Source organism: Leptonychotes weddellii, chromosome 1 (assembly GCF_054177405.1).
Source record: "Leptonychotes weddellii isolate Sample4059 chromosome 1, ASM5417740v2, whole genome shotgun sequence".
Classification (NCBI taxonomy): domain Eukaryota; kingdom Metazoa; phylum Chordata; class Mammalia; order Carnivora; family Phocidae; genus Leptonychotes; species Leptonychotes weddellii.
The window spans coordinates 149711709-149734926 of NC_138369.1; the positions used below are offsets into that span (position 1 = coordinate 149711709).

General features: G+C 36.5%; 1 protein-coding gene across 3 annotated transcripts in view; it reads left to right on the top strand.

Moving 5' to 3' along the window:
- The window catches only part of ABI3BP (ABI family member 3 binding protein), a 242073-nt gene that overhangs the window by 46086 nt on the left and 172769 nt on the right, over positions 1-23218 (top strand). For all 3 annotated transcript variants that reach the window (XM_081797763.1, XM_081797752.1, XM_081797759.1), the window contains exon 2: positions 16812-16991. In XM_081797763.1, coding sequence (XP_081653889.1) covers positions 16812-16991 — 180 coding nt within the window. The remainder of the gene's footprint in view (positions 1-16811; positions 16992-23218) is intronic.

Consider the following 23218-nt stretch of genomic DNA (forward strand, 5'->3'; position numbering starts at 1 on the left):
ATCGCCTCGGATTCACTTCTCCGCACGTCCTACCTTCCAGAAAGTGGTCGCTTTTCTGTTCAGAGAGTTGTTGCTATTCCTTTCTTCGATCTCCTGTTGGGTTTGTAGGTGTTCAGAATGGTTTGATCCCTATCCAGCTGAATTCCTGAGAGGAGACGAAATCCAGGTCTCCTACTCCTCCGCCATCTTGCTCCGCCCCGAAGTAAATTGGTTTTTGAAGATTGTGATGGTTGGGTTTTGGTGTCATCAATGACTGTATCAGTAGTTCAGGAAGTCTGGAGGACTAGAGTTGAGTGAGTATTCAGAAATAGAGTTGCAGATTTCAGAGTAAGCTAAGTTACATAGTAGTTAGCCGCTGTTCTTATTGAGGACTTGGGTGTAAAGGAGTTCTCTGAAAGAGCAAAAGATTAAATCTTAATGAATTGCCAAGTCATAAGGGCTAGAAGAGGAAGAAAAGTAAGGGAGAGAGATGGAGAAGTGTCTTAGAAAAATCAGATCGAGGATATGATTGTGTGAAAGAGTGAAACCAAGGTGGGTATGGGTGGCTGGGTGCGTGTATGCATGGATGCAAATGTGAAAGCAACTGCATTGAGGTAGTCAAATGTGTTGAATGTTACAGAGAAATTATGGAGACTGGAAAGTTAAATGTCTGAAGCATGGAATTCTCCAATCTGTACTAGACTTGTCTCAGACATTTCTAGAATCACTGAAACCATTGAAATTGTTCTAATGCTACTGTGGAAAATAACAGATTTTTAGCTGCTCTTCCGTGAACAGTGGTTATCACAGGTAAATGTTAAGAGTTAGTCCACCATTGCTCATTAGAGAGAACTGAAGTGCATCTCTTCATCCTCAGTGGGTGGAATTTAGCATGCTCGGTTTAGCATCATGGCCCCGGGCCATGCTGTCCCAGCTTCATGAAACTGGGTGTCAGGTTACCCTGAATGACTCGTAGGAGATGCCTGGAATGGGATAGAAATTAAGTGAATATATTTTTTGATGTTTGGAACCCTTAAAAATAACTTCCCACTCAGAAGAAAGATTTCCATGTGGAAATGTTATGAAATGGCATCAGATGTTTATGATCTTATATTAATTTTAAATTGGAGGGTAGATGAAAAGACTGTTTTGAACAAGAAGTTTTGGTAACACATGCTCTATACAATGTCTTGTAGAACAGATTATCACAGACATCAGCATACAAACACACCTCCTTACTTTTTCTCAGTCTGACATTCTCTTCCTCCTGTTTTCTGGACAAGTCCTTCTTGACATTCAAGACCTGGCTCAGATGTCACTTTTTCTATGATGCCATTCCTGACCCATCCCTTTCTAATAGTTGGCATTCCTCTGAATTAGCTCAGCTTGAGGCTTATTCTTCTATGTAGAATTTATTGAGTGTATTGAATAATAACTCTTACAAGTTTATATCCTCCAATATAATACATTTTCTTTGAGGAGACTCATTTGTGTATAAGCAATGATTCCTATCAAGCACAATATTACTTATTTAAGAAAAGTATATATTAGTTCATTCAAAAAATATTTATTAAATATTCTCTCTGTGCCAGTGACCCTGTCCTTGTGTAGTTTATAATCACATGTAAGTTATGTCTATATTTACGGTGTGAATATTCAGTTGAAATGCAAAGAATTTTAAAAATTCAAAGTATAGCCAAATTGAAAGGAACACATCAGTAACAAATATCACTGAGTTGTACAGTTGTACTGTTTTCATAAAGTATTTCACTTAATCTTACCAGCAACTCTGAGATGGTAGCTATGTAGGATTAATCCTATTTTACAGGGAAAAATGTGGCATTCAGCCATTAACTATTTAAATAATTAGGGCAATTGTGGGTTTAACTTGGGACTTGGACACAGGTTTTCTGGCTCCAAACCCCGTATCTTCCCACTATACAGTCCCCTCTCCCTAAAATACCACTCCTTATAGGAACAGGCAGAGAATCTCAGGGACATAGAAATGTTGTCACCCCCACAGCCTGAAAATGTTAGCAATAATCTCATGAACAACACAGTGAGTTTATTCAATTGTCAATGGATTAAATATGACAGATCTCAAAAGTGATTTAAAAAAAAGCTAGGCTCAAACTAATTATACAAACTTTATAAGATCAAGTCCTCATCTCTAAAACGAATACCAGATTTTGCCAAAATAAAGTCAATTGTGAAATTATTGAAATGATAAACTCTACTAACTCACGGAGGTGAAATGGCATGTTTATCTACTATCAAAGGAAGATTCTTATGAATAATTAAAAGATAGTATGGTCAGTAAAAATGGGTATACAGAAGTATATTTATGTTAAGGAAAGTGCAGGTTATAAAACATCACTTAAAATATAATCCTATCTTTGTAAGCTGTCATATTTATCATACCCAGGAAAAAAATATCTGGAAGGAGATATTAAAAATCTTTACCAAAGTCATCACCATGTATTAGATAATGGGTAATTTTTAGAACAAATTTTATCTCTGCAACTCTTTAATTTTGTTAACTAGAATAAGTGTGTATTATTTGTATAATTTTTAAGTTAAAAAGTCCATGCAGGGATTATTATGGGGGTAGGTAGAAAGGAGGTGAAACTATGCCAGGCAACAGAATAGGAAATGTGCTACCAGCCTGGGATGGAGAGCAATAAAGGAATAATTTGGGCAACACAGAATTACAGTAAGTTGTAAGCAGCATACTTCTCAGGCTGTTCCTGCCAAGAGAGTCAATTAGAGCCAGTTGTTTTGTTTTCATTTAGCTTTTGGCTGAAGAATAGAATTAATAACAATTGCCTTTTTTGTTTGCTTTTTTAAGAGAAGTAAGCTTTTATTTCCTTGACTCACAAATAAATCTGGCTGAGTTGGTTGCAATAACAATTGATTTTAATAACACATCTGATGTTTGCAGGAGGGGTCTGTATTAATTGCACTCCATTTAAACTCCATGTAAACTGTAAATAAAACTATTTATAAAAGTATAAAATATCTTTGATTTCTTTTATTAAAAAGAGCATATTTTTTCCTACTCAAAACAAATTTTGCTCTGAGCATTTTACTTGAGTTGCTTGTTGCTAAGGGCATGTGAGATGAGATTTCTACCATGTGGATAAATTTTAGAACTGTCTAAGATTTAAATTTTGTATTATTCATTTCTCAAACTGTGTGTATGTTTGTGTGTGTATGTAGCTTAGTGGAGAAAAATACTTTAGATTTGCTTTTAAAACAATGATAGATCTTTTAATGTGGCCTACAGCGACCCCTTCTATCCTTTGAAGCATCACTGTGCCCCCCTCGCCCCATTACACCCCAGCTGCACTGACCTTTAGCATCTCTAAGTGCACCAATTACTGTTTCTGTCCTCTGTCCTCACCCCAGATGTACACAGACACTTAGACTGACTAATTCCTACCCACCCTTTTATATTTGTCACTTCCTCAGGTCATAGGAGTCATGGATCTCTGGAAGGACTGGGCATCTCTGCAGTGCAACCCTGGATTTTTATTCTAGTATCCCTTTTGTCTATTTCCTGGTACCAATAAGCTGTCTTGTCAGGTATTTTTTTTTTCTTTTTTCTCAGCTTCAGAGCTGCTGTTACCTCACAGTTTACTATCTCAACTTCAACTTACTTTGGTCCTTGATCCTGTCTCCTGGCCTCTTTTCCTCTACTTACAACCAAATGGATTCATCCCACACTAGGAAATGGTGTGACCAGTGGGAATTGACTTATTCTCATTTTCAGTGTCTAAGGGACAATCTCCTGTGCATAGTACTTCGAATACTCAAAGAACAAGCTCACTTCTTCATCTCCCAGTTTAGAATTTGGAATGGAGTGGGAGCAATTTGTCACAGCTCTGAAGTTCTAAATGCAAGAAAAAGAAAAAAAAGTCACATAAAAAAGAGTTATGAGGCAGCCTTTCTTTTTATTTCTACAATTTTAAGTCAAGAAGATTTTACCCCAAATAGTTCATTCAGTTAGATTTTGTTAACATTTGATAAATATTATAAAGTCTATTTTAAGTGCCTAGACTTAAACTTGAGTCCCATCCACCATGCAGGCTGGGATATTTTAATAATGTCAGACTGGAAGGCAATGATTTCAAGCCACGTTGACTTTCTTTTTCTCACATAGAAAATGCTACATGAATCACAAACTACCAGAAAAGTTAACAATAAGGCATATTTTATTAATACTGAAAAACATTTTAGAAATTCAAAATGTTTTAATTCTGTTTGAATTTTAATTCATTGGAAAAGAAACAATGACAAATATGATTAAAATAAAAATATATCCCAAGTTACTATAGTTTGCCAGGTTCTTCTGACTACATAGATAAATAGCTAAGTCATTTGCTTCACAAGGCCAGAGTTTATATCTAATTTCACTTTAATTTTAGGTATGAGTAATAATAAAGTCAATCTCTCCAGAGCTGGTTAATTCTCTGGTGGACAAATATTTGCATAAATTGTATAAGGTAAAAAATTCTTAATATGGAAATGACTAGAGACAGAAGACAACTCAGTAACTTATCCTGTATCATAGTCATTGCTATGAATGTCAGTAACCATCTTACTATTTTGCAAAAAGCTCATTTCTTGCATTTGGCATAAAGTGGAGTTGCTGTATTTTAAATAATTTTTGTAACAAGGTAAGTGGTCTTGTTTCATTAATGACTAAAGATAGAAATCGCAGTTTAAAATTACCTATTTTATTATATAACATATTTAGTGATAGTAAAAGACAATATAGCTCATTTTCTGGATGTTTACAACTTGGTGTTGTCCTCAAGCAAGAGTAATATTTATAATCTTGAAAAATAATATAAAAATGGAAAAGTTTTCCAGTTTATTAAAAATTTAAACATAAAGTTCCATACCACCCAGCTATTTTATACCTAGGTACTCATCCAAGAAAAATGAAAACATATGCCCACACAAATACTTGTAGCATTATTCATAATAGCAGCATTATTCATAATAACCCCAAACTGGAAGTAATCCAACTATTCATCAGCTGAGGAAATGGATAAACAAAATGTGATCCACAAAGTGAAATGCTATCAAGCAATCAAAAGGAATGAACTAATGATAGACCATGGATGAATGAATCTCATAAACACTATACCACGTGAAAGAAGCCAGACACAAAGACTACATGCTGAATGAATCCATTTATATTAAATTACCACAAAAGCAGAAAGCAGACCAGTGGTTGCTTGGAGCTAAGTGTGGGAGGTAAGGGTATGCCCATTGACTACAAATGGATACAGGAGAACATTTTAGAGTGATGGAAATGTTCTCAAACTGGATTGTGATAGATTTAGTAAATTCTAAAAGTTTGCCAAAAATTGCTGAATTTTTAAAAATAGGTGAATTTTATGTTGTGTGAATATATATACCTCACAAAAGCTATAAAAAATATTTGTGACAGTCACACACATTTTTTCCATATGTCTATGAAAGTATTCTCTTTTTCATATTTGAGGTAGATTTTGGGAGTTGTGTAAAAAATAAATATCTGGAAATTATTAGGATAGTATTTCTATAAACAAATTCATTTTATGATTTATTTTCCTTCATTTTAATAGGAATATAGTATTTTGTCTGGATGAAATGTTAGAGATATCCTTGAATATGAGATTGAAAATGGATTTGGGATTCTCTAATTCATTCTACAGAGGAGAAAGGTGATCCTCAGAGAGGACAAGTGACCCAGGTCAAACACAGTGAAAGGCAAAGTTGATGTCAGAACCCCTCTGTTTGTTCTACAACATATTAAAATGGTATGACTTACTATGGGGTTGTTAGCAGGTGGCTCTTCCTAGAGCCTTGTAAGTCTCGTGACCTACTACTCTGCCTTGTTCATGAGGCCACCTGATCAAACTGTCATGATGGTTTAGCCATTTTCTTCTAGCTTATGGAAGGCTTTTGATGCTGTGAAATCTCAAAATAAGCAGCTGTATATCATCAGCACTGGGTATTTATTAACCAAACAAACTAAAATTCATGAAGATTTCAAACGTCCAAACAATGATGGCAAATGAAACCATTTGTTCTAGCTGTATCTCTTGTTTTTATTTGTGAGACTGCAAAAATAAATAAGTAAAAGCCAGATTTATTTAAGAAAGTTTTGTTAGTGCTTCACAGTTTTTTATAAGATGGCAAAATTTTCATTTTTATCAGGAGTATTTCTGATTTACTCCCTGGGACAATGTTTTCACAATGGAAATATGTAATCTTGTATGTGGAGGAATTCCTACAGTGCTGGTGGAAGTTGTGCATTTTCTGCTTTGTCCGATAAAGTAGTACTTTGATTAAACTTGATTTCTACTTGGTTAGTGGAATTTAATGTATGTTGGAATTGGAGTTACTGAGAGTAGGTGGAAAAAAAGGAGTATTGGTCCTTTTGGGAAATTGACCAGGAGAGTGATAATAATCCAAATGACAGTTGATCTGTTTTTTGGTACCAGATCATTTTGAGATTGTTAGGACAAGCAATTTTTTAAATGGCACATGTTCAAACTTAACCACTTTCATATCAGTAAAAATCACTCTTAGACATAGGAAAGTCTATATTACACTTCGTTGTCAAAAGGTGCCTGGTGTTCCATTAGCTGGGAGTGAGAGAGAAAGATATCCAAGATCTTGAGTATCAGTGACTAGTATTCAGCATTCCACTGAAGATGAAATCATTATATAGTTTTGTCTGCATTTACTATTAATCATTTAAGTCTTAAAAATTAAGCATCTGTTGTAAATAACAGTGTATTGTTTTATTTTTCTGGCAAATAGTATAAGGTAAATAAATAACTGGAAAGAAAAAATACGTATATATAATTTTCCCTTTTTCTCAGAGAAAACTTTATTACAATATAATCAACATTTTAAAATACAGTAATTTCAGGGGGGTGCCTGGGTGGCTCAGATGGTTAAGCGTCTGCCTTCGGCTCAGGTCATGATCCCAGGGTCCTGGGATCGAGCCCCGCATCGGGCTCCCTACTCAGCGGGGAGCCTGCTTCTCCCTCTCCCACTCCCCCTGCTTGTGTTCCCTCTCTCGCTGTGTCTCTCTCTGTCAAATAAATAAAATCTTAAAAAAAAAATAAAATACAGTAATTTAAGAGAGGTGAATACTCTGAAGACATGGGAATATGGAAAAATGTTGATTTTTTTTAAAGATTTTATTTATTTATTTGAGAGAGAGAATGAGAGAGAGCACATGAGAGGGGGGAGGGTCAGAGGGAGAAGCAGACTCCCTGCCGAGCAGGGAGCCCGATGCGGGACTCGATCCAGGGACTCCAGGATCATGACCTGAGCTGAAGGCAGTCGCTTAACCAACTGAGCCACCCAGGCGCCTGGAAAAATGTTGATTTTAATAATATCTGAATAGTGCTCAGTGAAAATAACAACAAAACTACTACTGATGTATGCAAAGAACTGACAAATTTCCAAAACATTATGGTGAGTGCAAGAAGCCTTACATAAGAGTGCATATCATATGATTCAATTTCACTGAAGTCTAGAACAGGTAAAATTAATCTATGGTTTAGTAAAAATCAGAACAAAACTTGTTTCTGGAGGATGGGGTGGAAATGGACTGAAAAGAGGCATGAGGAGACTTTCTAGGTGAAGGTAATATTCTAAATCTTGTCTAGGTTTGGATTACATAGATATATGGCATTTGAAAAACTCAGCCATGTAGAGTTAAGATTTACGTATTTTCTTATATATAAGTTTTACCTCAAAAGAAAAATATACTGAATTCTAGTTAATGATATACCTTCTGAAGTGTTGAGGAGTGAAGAATACTGAAGTATAATTTATTTTGAAATCCACTTAAAAATAAGATGGATTGATGGACAGATAGAGAGGTAGATAAATATGATGAAAGAAATATAGTAAGATTTACATCATTGTCTCTGGGTGGTGGTTCTACGGATGTGCACTGCACAATTCTTGAAATATTTCTCTGTTTGAAATTTTTTATAATAAAATATTAGCTCCTCATACTTCTAAGTCTTTAAATAGATTGGTTAAAGACCTATAAAGACCTATAACTGATGCTGTAAGTCAGAGAAATTTTCCAAATATTATTAAACATTTTACCTTACGAGTCTCCAGAATTTATTCTGGAAAACTCTAATTCACAGTTTGTTCACAGATCAAAATATATGTAAAATTCTCGTGATAGGAAATTTAATAACTTGGCAACTGAGGTCTTTTTTTTCTCTGATACTGTATACCTGTAAATCTCTTTCAAAAGAAATTGGGCCTATGAATTTTATTTTTGATGCACTGAATTTTCAAAGAGTAATGGTTCTCAAAGCTGAGTATGCATTGGAATTACCCAAGTTTGCTAAAATACAGATTGCTGCCTCCATCCCAAAGTTTCTGATTCAAGAGGTCTGGGAGTGGGGTCTGAGAAATTGTACTTCTAACAAGTTCCCAAGGTGATGCTGATACTCTAAGTGGGGAGGGAGTGATTCTTTGAAGAATCCTGGCCTGGAGCCTATCCTACCTTCCATCAGGAGCATCAATTACCATCACTCCTTACTTTACATAGCAAGAGAATGTAAGCAGATCAACTCCAGTGTTTTCACAAAAAATCAGAAAAAGCACAAAAAGAAGAGAAATGAGTTTTGTTAAGTCTCTTAGCCTGTATGATTTCTTCTTTTTATTTTATATATATTTAAAAATAGTAAGAATATACCAATTACCTAAAGTGGTAGGAAAAGTATTACAAAGTAGACTTTGAGATCTACTTCCCTACTTGCATTTGGCATATTTTCATGTAGTAAAAACAATTTTTGTGACTAGCTTAACAAAGCTAAGGGGACACTGTCTTTGTACATCCTTTATCTGTCTTCCATCAGATTTAGAGTTCCTCGGTTATAGCCACATGGTACTAATTGTAGGAATGATGCTGTACTGAAATCATTGACTTACCCATCTGCCTAATTTACTAGACTGCTTAATCTTTGTGATGTGAGAGATCATATTTGAATTGGTATCACTAATGCCTAGTATCTAGTAGTGAATGAATAAAGTGAAAAGCAGATGAATGGTTATACACATTTCCCAAGGCAAATGCAGAATTTATTTAGATTTTGTTGTTTGAAGTTAATCGTGTCACTGCCCCCCCTTCCCTTATAGCAAATATGTGGTTATTGGTTGGTTGCATGTGGTTGCCCCCCAGCCTCAACATGCTCCAGTCTTTAAAGGGTAATTTTAGGAGAGTTAGATTGAAGGTATGTCTCAGGATGAGATTTTTCCCAAAGAATGAAAGGCTGTTGACTTAGAAGGTAGTCTATGAAAAGTAATTTTCCTGCTTGGCTGTTGGTTGGGTTACAAGGTAGGTAATGAAATTATTGCTCCTTTGGTAAAACTATTAGTCTTGCCAAGTGGTGCTGAAATGTCAACATTGGCAGGTTCAGTCTGTCTCATTCAGTCATCCAAAGTCACCAGGCAGTGAAGTACTGGCCTGAGGACTCAGGGCACTGGGAATTCTGACCAAGGTGGGAAACTGTGGTTGTTTTAGCTGAAATGGACCTCGCTTATACAAACAGCTGGGCAAACAGAAATAAAGTGCTCCGTTAGGAAGAAAACATTTTCCCTCTCAGATTTCTAGCAAAATGTCATTTCTTTCTAAATTCAATGGCAAACATTCTCCAGGTATTTGGTAACCATAATATCCTAATAAAAAGGTAACTAGCAGACACCTGGGAGTTATGGCTCAATGGCAATTGTCTGGGCGTGGCTTTATAAAGGGAGCTCTTCAAGTGAACCGGGACTTTTTATTTCCTGACCTCCGAAAGCACGCGTTGCATGCAGGGACATGTCTTCCGGTGCAAACTCCCCACGAGGCACTGCAAAGAGAACATGTTGTTCTGCTTGCACTAGAGCAAAGAGCACAAAAGGCTGTAGGTTGAGCTTCCTGCTCACGTTGATCGTGTATGTGTAAAGTCAAGGTCAGAGTTTCTTTAAGGGCCCCCATTCCCACTCTGGCAGCTGTTCATGTGGCTTATGGGACTTTTACCCAACTTCTGCACTTTTTAAAAAATGACATTTTTTTTTCTGTAGATTTATAAAAGTCTCATTTTATATATAATCTAACCTATTTTCATCAGGATTTTCCCCTTATGTTTTTAGATTTGAGTTAATAAAACACAAGTAGGGCTGCCTTCTGTTCATCTCTAAAACTGGGTGCTATTAATTCACCATTTCCTGAATGCCCCAAATCTCTTTTAATCTGTTGTTCTTATTTAGATTTCTGATTCATCACCTGAATTGTGTACATTGAGTGAAGCAATTTCATTTGTACATTAGAAAGCACAATGTCCAGGTGGCTCCATAGCGCAATGGATAGCGCATTGGACTTCTAGAAAGCACAATGTCCAAAATATTTGTGACTGAGCTCCTATCTTCTTTACATAAAGGCATTCTGCCACCCATATCCCTTATTACCAGTGTCAGCAGAATCAGAAGGCAGGGAAGATAGAAATCCAAGGCATGAAGTAAGAAGGGTGGGCAGGAGCAGCCTGAGGCCTATGGGAAGAGTTTAGAGAATTTCAAGTTAGTTACCCTTATCAAATCACCCATTTTCATAAGTAGCAACTATTTCTGCATGGTCTTTGTGAGTGTGGTTAATGTATAGGGCCATAAATAAAAGATGGTTTGAATGATGCCATTTAGCGTTTTGCAGTGCCCAATTCAAACAACTGTCAGTGGCATCCCTGTTTCTGGAAGACATGTAGTAGAGCTACTACATGTTTACTGCACACAACTCTTTGCAAGCTGTCATTAATTCTCCATTGGGCCTTGGTAGAACTTCATTCCCAAAGAGTTGGGAAGAGAGTGACAGAGAATCTGTGGATTTTGAGAAGGAATTCCATTCTGGGAGCCAGAGAGCCTGGATACCATGAGATATATGGGATTGATAATTGATGGAATACAATAAATTGGAATTTTAAAAGTATTTTTCTAGGAATTACTTTGTGAGTGCTTTTAATTATAATTCTGTATATACACCACCACGACAAAGCAGTTGTCTGGCATGCCATCATGTCACTGCAGAATGGGCCATGCCTTTCTTTATCTTCATAACCACTTTGCACAGACTCTCTTCTAATGGAATGTTGTACAAGCATCTTGCTGTTACAGCACTGGTGGAAGTAGTTTTTATAATGTCTAATTGTTTTTAATTGATGGAAATATTTAATCTTTATTCTCCTTAAAATATTTAACTAAAACTCCCATGCTCTCTCTGCTATGGAAAGTTTCCACTCATATCACTGGCTTTCAGTTTGTTGCTGTTTTTGGTAAGAAAAGCCATGCTATAGACTACAGACAACACATTTCTATTTAAGGATCAGAAACAACTGAAGATTCTTGTATAATTGGCTTTGGCCACTCCCTTCATACTGTGGCTGCCACAGGAAAATTAATGAATCTCCATATGATTATTTTTCCCCTTCTAACACATTTCCTTGGATCATGGTACCAGAACAGGGAGTCCTTTGCTGTTATATGATCTCTTTTTGGCTCTCTAAGAATTAAAGCATATGTTAAATTATTGCCAAGTCCTATGTTAAAATTATGGTTTGTATAACTTAACATCACAGTTCAATTAAATACAATTTATGCCATCAAACATGGTTTTTGGAAGCTTTTGAATGCGTTGTCAGACAGTAACTGCCCTGCTTAATATATAAACTGAAGATGTGACCATAAAGCCATCGGAATATTTTCCACCTGCAATCCATTGTGTAAGAGGAATAAAGAATACATTTGAAACTTTGAACTGTCAGTTCTGGGAAGATAATAATGCCTAAAAAGGACTTGCTGATTTTATATATGTACCATTTGTTGAATGTGAATAATAATATTAGGTACTATTAAAACTAATCTCACCAGTTGCTGTAATGGCAAGAGGACTGAATCAGAGGAAAGCCTTTCATCTCTGAGAAAGGCATACTACTCAGCGATGAGGAAGGTCCTGCCCACACTAAGTGGCATGATCTCACGCCAGACAAGAGATTCAACCATGTTAAATTACATAAGTAACTTGTCTTGTTTTGTTGCTGAGTCCTACCTTATTGTATGGGTTAGCTGTAATGTGTTTATCCCTTTAACTATTGATGGACATTTGGGCTATTTCCAGTTTGGTGCTGTTTTGAGTATCTGCATACAAGTCTTAGCATGGCATTATTTTTCATGTTTTCTCAAAAAATACCTAGGAATGAAACTGATAGTTTATTTGGTAGCTGTCCAACAGTTTTCACAAATGGTCACACCACTTAACATTTACATTAAAAGTGTATGAGGGCTCCAATTATTTCAAACCCTGCCTAATACTTGTTATTGACAGTCTTTTAATTTTATCCATTCTTGGGTATGTGGTATCTTACTGTGATTTTAACTTGCATTTCCCTGAAGACTAATGATGTTGACCAAGAGTTGGTAAACTATGACCTGGTGGACAAATCCAGCCAACTGCCAATTTTTACAAGTACAGTTGACCCTTGAGCAATATGGGTTTAAACTGCACTGGTCCACTTATACACAGATTTTTTTTGATACATACAGTACTGTAAATGTATTTTCTCTTCCTTATGATTTTCTTAACATTTTCTTTTCTCTAGCTAACTTTATTGTAAGAATACAAATATAGAATACATATCACAGACAAAATACGTGTTAATTGACTGTGTTATCAGTAAAGCTTCCAGTCAGTAGTAGGCTATAAGTAGTTAAGTTTTGGGGAGTCAAAAGTTATACGCAGACTTTTGTCTGTATGGTGGGTCAATGCCCCAACCCCCATATTGTTCAAGGGTCAACTATATAGTTTTATTGAAACACAGACATGTGATTTAATGCTACAGGGCATGTATTTACTTTTAAAAATTAAAAGAGGATTAATTCTAATTTGATTTTGAAAGACTTTTTTTCTTTTAATATTTCACAACACCCTTTTGAACTATTTAGAGACACCCTAGGATGTTGCAAAAAGAGGATTAGAAACAACTGTCCTAGATCCAAAGTTCTACTTTACCAATGTGCAATCTTTTTCTCAGCCATAATGGTGGTGTTTTCCTGGAACGTTCAGATTTTTTATTTTGTCTCACTCTTGATTGGCCTAGGCTTTATTTCTCACAAGACACAATAAAATGTTTTTCTAGTACTTTTATTACTCTGTACTCCTGGGCTTTTCTGGGCAACATATCTGCCATTTTGCTTATAAATGTTTTCCTAGTTAAGCTTGTATCATGCTATATTATTTTTCTATTAACTCTACCTTATGGCATTCACCAGAGGTTTTCATGCTAACATTGAAAGAGAACTGTCATCACATGACTAGTGTTCCAAACCATTAAACTAGAATTACTCAGGATGAAGAATAACTTATCAAAGATTAAAAATTATTATAGGATGCATGGAGATATACCCTAAAATATCAGGAGAATTGTCCAGGAGTGTAAAATTTAATACTAGTCCAAACATTCATTTGAAGGAATGCTTGACAAACTTAATCAGATTGAAAGGGCAAAAATTGCTTAACCTTTTTGCTGAGCACTGAAAAGACCAATGGTGTAGTGATTGAGTGGGTGAAGGGGTGTAGAGAAGACAAACATAAGATAGAAGGAATCCATACTGGGTGACAATGTGAGCATAGGTGAAAGTGCACTGCAGAATGTGAGAAGATTATACTGGCCAAAAAGAAATAAGACATGTTGAGAAGTAATAAAGGAAGAAGTAATGTGTGCCAGGATAATGAAGGGACATGAATTTCGAGCTTCAAATAAGCAATTGGGATGATAGTCTTAAAATATTAAGTTTGTGATGCTGCTTTGAGGTATGATTTGTCTGTGTGCATCTTTCTCTCTTTTTCAAGACTTTTAAAAGTTTAGCTCCAGAAAGTAGTATGAATTAGAATTTTGGAGAAAGTAGGTCAGCTAGATGCCAATTCATTCAAAAAGTTACATGATCTTGATGTATTTGCTGACATAAATCATGAACGAAAGGGAAAAAGACTGGAGTCATGAAAATTCCCATGTGGAGGAAATGAGAACACTTCCACTTTTGTTGGTCAGTAATTCTGTTTACAGTCTTCCTTTTCCTCACTTGGTGCCACGATCCTTTCCACTTTCCAAGTGGAAGAGTAATGTGGTACATCAGGCCAAAATCTATGAGCAAAGGTCTAATGTGATGATGCTGTGACTCTTGGCTCTTAGTTAAAAATGAGTGTAGCCTAAGTACACCAAGATTCCTTATTCTCTGCTTCCCAACAAGGGGTTGGAAACAGGCCAGCTGTGTTTTAATTTACTCTGGGACCTAATAACATTCGAAGGTAGTGGAGTGACTCTAGGGTTAATCTAGGCACCTAACTAAGAAGAGAAAAATTGGCTTGGACAAAATCTATGTTATAGCTGAAGTATAAATCCCCTCATCAAAAGCTAACGAAATTGGGACAAAACATTAGCAGTTAGCATCAATTTGAGCATTATGGTCTGGGGGGTTGGCCACTCCTTACTCTATTAGCTAATGATGACATTCTCAATAAAAACAGAGCAGGAAGGCGCCTGGGTTGCTCAGTTGGTCAAGCGTCTGCCTTCAGCTCAGGTCATGATCCCGGGGTCCTGGGATGGAGCCCCACGTTGGGCTCCTTGCTCAGCAGGGAGCCTGCTTCTCCCTCTCCCTCTGCCTGCCGCTCCCCATGCTTGTGCGCACGTGCACGCTCTCTATCAGATATAAATAAAATCTTTAAAAAATTTTTTTGAAAAATAAATAAAAACAGAGCAAGAAGTTCAGCTTGGTGTGAACTGAGATCCAGTTTTGACCTTGCACTTAACTTGCAGAGTGACAGAGAGAACTGGCTGCCCTCAATTTCATTGTTTGTGATATGAGAGAATTGCACTAGGTGAGCTAGATGAGATGAATCTTCCTTGGACTTGGATAAACCACCTAATATCTCTGGATTTCAATTTTGCCAGAAATGTAGGAATGGCAATTTGAGAATCTAGAAGTTTATGGAAATTTCATCAAATTCTTGGAAGTATAAAGAACTATGTACATACCTGGAAATAGTAGTATTGGCAGCTGAGGTAAGACAGTGGTTCCCACAACTTGGTATCCAAGAAGGGGCTCTCTGTACTTTTTCGAAGGCCTATTGGAATCCTTTTATGTAGCTATATTAAGGCAGGCCAGGCTAATTTTGACTGGAATAATATAAATTTATTGTGATGACTTGGGGAAGCCATGCTGTTCAGAGGTACTGACTGGTATTAATGCAATATAAATCTTTGAATCATGAGAAATCAAATGTGGATTACTAAATTAATAAATGCCATCTTTCCAATGGGTAAAATATTCTAAAAATATTAAATCTCTGTAGAATAAAGAAAGAAAATAATTGAGATCTACAATCTCGTATCTAAAACTTTTGGGGCCAGACATGTTTTAGAATTCAGAAAATCTTTGGATTTTAGAAATGTACTAGGTTGTCTAGACCGTTTCAGTGGAGGCTTGGCTAGCACCCCTTAATTAAACATGTTAATATTCCTACAATTAAACATGTGAATAATTACACAGACTATTCAGTGAGATTTGAGAACTACTTAGTGGCCTCATATGGTTCAGATTGGGTTTTGTTACCAAATTAGTTTAATATGAATTTACAAAAAATCTTACAAAGCCATTTTGGATTTCTGTCTTGTGGCTAAAAGGTTATGGATGGTCTTCATTAAGTAACCAATTATTGAGCAATTACTATGTGCCAGCTTTTAGACAGTGCCATTTGCATTAATCTTTGTAAACAACCCATCAAAGTGGACATTGTTATCCAGTATTCATAATTTACAAATCAAGAAATTCAGGGTCAAGTATGTTCAGTGAGTAGCCAGAGACCCCACTGATAATTAAGTTACAGAGCTGGCATTTGAACTCCACTCCTTCTGGTCCCAAAGACAAAAGACAATGTTGTTTACTCACTGCTTGGTCAAGACTTCTGGTTAGGGTGATAATCTGCCCCTGTGGCCTACATAGTTAAAAAAAAAAAAAAAAAAAAGCCTTGAAAGTTTAAGTTTTCTCTCCTCATTCTGCACAATCTCTCTGGGAAAGTTCATCCAATGATTATTTAGAAACTGATGACGTCCAGATGGATCTGTGTTCTAGTCCTGAGCATCACACTTGATTATTCAACCTCCTGTGGGTCATCTCCATGTAGTTGTCTCATTGACCCTGCGGGCCCCAAATAGACCTAAAGATCTTTCTCCTCCATTTATCAACTCTCTCAGAACTCCCTATTCTCCCTAAGCTGACCCCCCCCCCAACCCATGTCCCTTTGTTTCCAACTCTACATATCAATTTCTGTCTTTTGGGGATACAGCTGGAGGGCAGCATTGATGAGGCTGGGGTTTTCAAAGTGCAGTAGTTAAATTTACTAATAAGAAATTTCAGATCCTTTGAACATTCCCAGACAGTATATATCCAATGAAGGTTTTGACTATTGGATAACCAAAATAGCCTTAAATCCCATCTACCTACTCAATAATAAATTACCAAATATTAAGCCCTAAGATTTTACTTTGTGTTCTGTACTGCTTTCTGTGTTATTTAGTTTGGGTTTTTGGATCTCAAAATTACCCGTGCTTTAGCAGTTTGGGTGTATGTGTTGGAATATTGAGTAGCTAAGTAGATAGCATGCTTTCTAATAACAGTGCCTCTAGCAACTAACCTTTGCCCCGAATTTGCCCTGGGATGCTGAAGTGGTAAAATAACAGCCCTGTATTTTGTGTTCCCATCTTTAGGTAAAAGGCCAAGCCTGAAAGTCCACATCAATACCACAAGCGACTCCATCCTCTTGAAGTTCCTACGTCCAAATCCAAATGTAAAACTAGAAGGTTTTCTCCTGGGATATGGCAGCAACTTGTCACCAAATCAGTACTTCCCTCTTCCAGCGGAAGGGAAATTCACGGAGGCTGTGGTCGGTAAGATGTTTGGGTTTCAGGCGTGGGAAGAAGAGGGGTAACAGGTAATGGGTACCGCGTGAACTGTAAATCTTGAAGGCAAGCACGCTTTCTTCTACATCTCAGCCAAACCAAATGCCAAAGTTACAAATCATTTACATAATTGTTGTAACCTAGATAGCGCAGTGCTTTGTGTGAAAACAATACAGAATGCAAACTCGCGTGTACCACAGAGATAATCACCTTCATTGCCGTTATCCTTACAATCCTTGACCAGAGAACTTAAACTGCCTAAGGAAAAGTAAGTTAAAGTGCCTGGTTTAGATCTCTGTAACATAGCCTGTTTATTTGGATTACTTTTCCTCCATTTTTTTTTTTTTTAAAGATGTTATTTATTTATTTGACAGAGAGAGAGAGACAGCGAGAGAGGGAATACAAGCAGGGGGAGTGGGAAAGGGAGAAGCAGACTTCCTGCCAAGCAGGGAGCCCGATGCAGGCCTCGATCCCAGCACCCTGGGATCATGACCTGAGCCGAAGGCAGACTTAACTGACTGAACCACCCAGGTGCCCATCCCTGTTCTGTCTTTACATTCTTCTCGTGGAAAATAACAACTTCATGAGAAGCTACCTTTAAAAAAGAAAATAAAATATATTACATTTTTTAAAATTTAAAAAGATTAAAAAATTAAAAGCTTTTGCAGGTATGATAAAATTTTACATTTCTTTGGAAATGATTTTAATCCCATTAACAATGTAATTTGAGGATGTAAGCATCTTTAAGCCTTGTCCAGAAAAATTATTTGCAAAAATAAAACCTTTTTTTAAAAAGGATAATATTTTTGAAAAGGGGATCATCTATTATGAATGCGTTCAAAGGCTTTCTGATGTATCAGATGAGATTTGTATTTTGCTCCACTGCTAGGATTATTGCTGAAGAGCCTTCCATGAAGTTGCCATGTTTAACCCTGTCACTTGCCCTATTGTAGATCAGATCCAGCATTCATGCGTATAAGCAGGGAACATTTGAAGAGAAATATATTTTGTCCTGCAGCCCCTTCCTCCTCATAGAGAAGTCTGTTGTACTCTAAAATCAGACAGGAGAGTAACATTATTAATTAAACGTCTAGACTAGATTTTACCTAAGATAATTGTTTTAAAACAAACACATTACAGTTTGTTGCCAAAAAAAATTTGAGAATTACGCACTTTTGACCAATGTTACAACACCAACCCTAACCATGTAAACCAAAGAATTTGAAATTTTGCAAATATTCCCCCACCACATTCACTCTTTACTACAAAAAATGCCTGGAAGCTATATACTCATCCCATACACAAACAGAGGTAGGTCCACTGCTCCTTTATTTATTGAGCATCAGAAGTAATATTTTATTTATGATAGTTTTTCCCCTTGGTTATTTCGATTGAGAATTTGGTCAATTGTAAACTTCCTTTCCATCAGAGGTGAAAAGTGTTCAATCTTAAAGGGCAAGAAGTCAGATTGCTAGTGAAAAATGTGTGCAAAAAAGGAAAGAAAAATTCTGGTATAAATATACGAAGGTTTCAGTAGCTCAGTGATGAGGGATAATCAGATGGACCCAGCATACTTTTATTTACTTACTGTTGTTGTCGTCCTTTAAATTTTTTTATTATGGAAAGTTCAAACATCTAAGGAGAGAAAATATTACAATGACCCTCATGTTTCATCATGCACCTTGAAAACAGATCACTGTTTTGCTGATCCTGTTCCATGTATTCTTCATACACATAATTTTTTATTACAGGATTTTAAAGCATAACTGGATACTGTGTTTTTAAGTCTGCGAACACTTCAGTATGCATCTCTAACAGATGAGAAATATTTTGAGTAATGCCGTGCCTTTATCTCGTTATAATAATAATCTTACCATATCATTTGATACCTAGTCCATATTTAAATTTCTCTGCTGATCTTAAAAATGCCTTCTTCGAGTTGTTTCTTTTTTGCATCAGGATCCGAACAAGGTATCCATGTTACATTTGGTTGTTATGTCTCAAGTCTCTTTTGTCCTATAACAATTCTCTCTTTCCTCCCTTCTTAAATGTCACTGATTTGCTGGAATACTTGGCTCATACATCCTGGTCCACATTCTGCATTTGACTGGTTCCTCTCTGTCCTGTATTACCCATGAAAAAATACATCGATTTGGAAGCTGTGCTAAATTTGGATACAGCTTATTGGGTGAAAGAATATAGATGGCACTGGGCGCCTGGGTGGCTCAGTTGGTTAAGCGACTGCCTTCGGCTCAGGTCATGATCCTGGAGTCCTGGGATCGAGTCCCGCATCGGGCTCCCTGCTCAGCAGGGGGTCTGCTTCTCCCTCTGACCCTCTTCCCTCTCATGCTCTCTGTCTCTCATTCTCTCTCTCTCAAATAAATAAATAAAATCTTTAAAAAAAAAAAGGAGCCCTGGTTCCTTTAAAAAAAAAAAAAAGAATATAGATGGCACTATTATTTCCTAACAACTCACAAAAAGAGACACATAAATGGCTAATGTCATGCTCAGTGATGTTAAGACTGTTTGGTGTGTTTAGGTGATCTCGGTCAGATCCCTCCATGATAAAATTCACCATCAAATTATCACTTAATAGCTTTTGCATCTATTGCTGATTATTGCCCAGATCCATTGCTGATTATTTCTCAGATCCATTATTTTATACAGGGCTTCTAAAATGGTAATTTTTATATTCTAGATACATTCTAGACACAGTCTAGATATAATCTATCATTCTGCCTTTTTTAGCTGAAATTCTACAATAAAGAGTTTATTTTTTTAAATTTTCCTTATATAGAATTTTAGGAAGGTTGGGATAAATTCTCATTGTAAGATTTTATTTATTTATTTGAGAGAGAGAGAATGAGAGACAGAGAGCATGAGAGGGAGGAGGGTCAGAGGGAGAAGCAGACTCCCCGCTGAGCAGGGAGTCCGATGCGGGACTCGATCCCGGGACTCCAGGATCATGACCTGAGCCGAAGGCAGTCGCTTAACCAACTGAGCCACCCAGGCGCCCTAAATTCTCATTGTAATAAATTGGTGCTCTGAGAGTCTCCAGTGGTGACCTATAATATTGTTTTATGATCAATAAGAGTGCATTGATTTTTACATATCTAATGAGGTTTAATCAATATTTCATGTACCCAACCCTTATGATTCTTCTCACTGCCTAGCCTGCATAGTGTTGGCTGTTTACCTTGGTTCACTATTAAACTGAATTTCTTGAAGTCAGGGTTTATGCTATTCTTTGGTTATTCATAGCAAAATGATTTACATTGAGTAAATAGGCAGTAAATAATTGTGCTGAATTGAATGGACTCAAGTCTGTGTAGAATATTTTGGCCGGAGGAGGCCAGGAGAGATTGTCTCGTCTAGGCCCTTGTCATCAGGCAAGTATATATCTAAGCCATCCAGCGTAGAAAAAATACCTCACTGTGTATCTTAAAGTTATCTCTAGGGACAGAGATTCCAAAACTTCTCCTGGAAGGCTATTCCAAGTAGACTTTTAAAAACTCTTACCTCATCCTTTAGATAAATGTGTTCTTTTTATAATTTCCTTTCTCTTCTAGTAGTCCAGTGGAAGAGGAAAAAAAAAATCCTCTCACATCTTTCCTTTTCCATCTTTTTTATGCCAAAGAATCTGTGTGTTTCTACTTTTTTTACTTCAAAATGGACTTGCATTTCCAAGTTAAATTATTCTTTGGTTGCTTTAGTTTATTATTTATAGTCTTTCTTAATGACTGTTTTATATTAATTGCTCCTAATTGATTAAGCAGCTATTAATTTTTGATTGTTGCTATAACAAATTACCACGAATTTGGTGGCTTAAAACATCACAGATTTATTATCTTACAGTTCTGTATGTCAGAGGCCCAACTGGCTCTCTCTGGGCGAACATCAAGGTGTGGGCAGGGTTACATACTCTCCCGGAGGCTCTGAGGGAAAAATCTGTTTCCCTGCTTTTTGCAGCTTCTAGAGGCTGCCACATTCCCCTTCCACATTCAAGCCAACAAGAGTGAGTCAAGTGTTTCTCATTCCACATCGTTCTGAATTCATCTTCTGCCTCCCCCTTCTACTTCAAAAGATCCTCGTGACTATATTGAGCCCAGCTGGATAATCCAGGATGCTCTCCCTATTTTAAGATCAGCTGATTAGCGACCATATTTATATCTGTAACTTTAATTCTCCTTTGTCATAGTACCAAACATATTTATAGGTTCTGGGGATTAGGATTTGAGCTATCTTTGAGGAACCATTATACTGAGTGTCACAAACTATACACTTGAAATTTGTGTCTCAATTCTCTCTCCCACCAGTTTACCAGTATGATCTCAAGTCTCAATTCTGTTCATCTGCAAAATAGCAATAATGTCTATTTTTCACAGATGTGCTGTGGGTGCATTTGTGAATTCATGATTATCAAGTGATGAGTTGAAATCCCTTGAGTGCAAGCTACTCTACAATAGCAAAGAATTATTCCTTTTTGAAAAAAATCATCACTTAAAGCCTCTCCTCTTACTTTCTTCTGTAATAAGATAGTAGTTGTTCAGTTACACTAAGCTAGACCCAGACAAACTTATTTTCATTTTCTAAACAATATTAAGTGCCACATTGTGACACATTTCACCTGTATGATATGTTTAAAAGATTTCCACCATTGAAATGAGAAGCTGTTGATCATTCAGAAATATTCAAGTTAGCATTTAGTGACTGGTGGACTAAAACTTTCTTCCTGAGTAATCACTTGTAAGTATTTCTGTATTTATTTTAATATTGGTCTATCTATTGAAAGAGGCATTTTCAAAAGTTACATACTGGTCTTACATATAAAACTGAAAAAAATAGTCCCTCTTGCTATTTTGGAAAATATGATTTATATAGAACTTCTGCAAAAAATTTATGTCAGCAATATCTTCTAAAATTTTAGATTAATTGGAGCAGTAGAAAAAGTACTATTATCCCAGGTGACTATGAATAATTATTAATGGCCATGAGAGTCTTGCAATGATGTGATAAAACATGATTCATATTTAGTAGATCTAGATTCCTATATCCTTTTTTTAAACCCATACCATGAATGTTCTCATTTCTGGTTTACACATCCAGCCATTGCTTTGTTACTTTTAAATTGAGCTGTTGGTAATTTTGCAAATGTCCAATAAAGTAAAACATGAGAATTTTCTGACTTTGAATCTTTATAGACTCACACTTTATGATGTTCACTTGACATCTAAAAAGACTTTAATCAGTATCACATGGGCAGGAAAGAGTTTTATTCCATCAGTTATGTAGTGCAAGTTAAGGAGTTATTTCAGTATTCTTACTGCAAGAAAAGCTTGAATTGAAAATAAATCCTATAGTTATCACTACCACAAAATCTGACTAAAGAATTAGTCTTCCAACCAGGTGTTAGGACTCAACGGGATTTAAGAGGGCAAATTTCTTGTCTTGTTCTCACAACTGTTAACTCTCACACTCACTGCTCTAATAGGGCGAGCTCCTCGCCCGAAGTTAGGGGTCTCTCTGCCGCTCTCCCGAGTCGCCGTCTTGCTGCTGGTTCCTTAGAGTGATTTCTGAGCTCGCTAGCAGGAGGACACAGTACTAACTGCTCTGTAGATGGCCTGCACTGGAAGGAGCCTGGCCCAGAATGCTAACGTGTTCATTCTAGGACAGGTCCATCTCTACCCAGAGAAGCAGCATGATGTGGGGAAAGAGTATGTATGTACTTTTGAGCCAGGCAGACCTGGGTTCAAATTCAAAACAACTAACGGCGGAAATTTTTGGGTAAGTCATGTAACTTCTCTGCTTCATTTCTTTCATGTAAAATACAGAATAATCTTTTGGGAGGGTTGTGAAGATTATGAATAAAATCTAATTAAACCCTAGTACAGAGTAGTAGGTTTTATAAATTTTGTCAGTTGCTTTTATAACATGCTGAGTGGTCTTGGATAATTTATCTAACCTTTCTGAGGTTTGTCTCAATTGCTAATAACAAATGGGGCTCAATCACCACTAAAGTTCTGGATTGCTCTAAGATTTAGTGCTAGGTTGAAAACCTTGGTCTAAGTGCGGGTCCTGTGGTTTTGTTTTCTGTTTTGTTTTATTTGGGGGCAGGGGGCAGGCAGGAAAATTGTAGAGGTATAATGTTTTAACAAAGCTGTCAGTAACTAAAAAGATGTTACCAAACTCATCTCTTTATCGTACCTAATAAATGT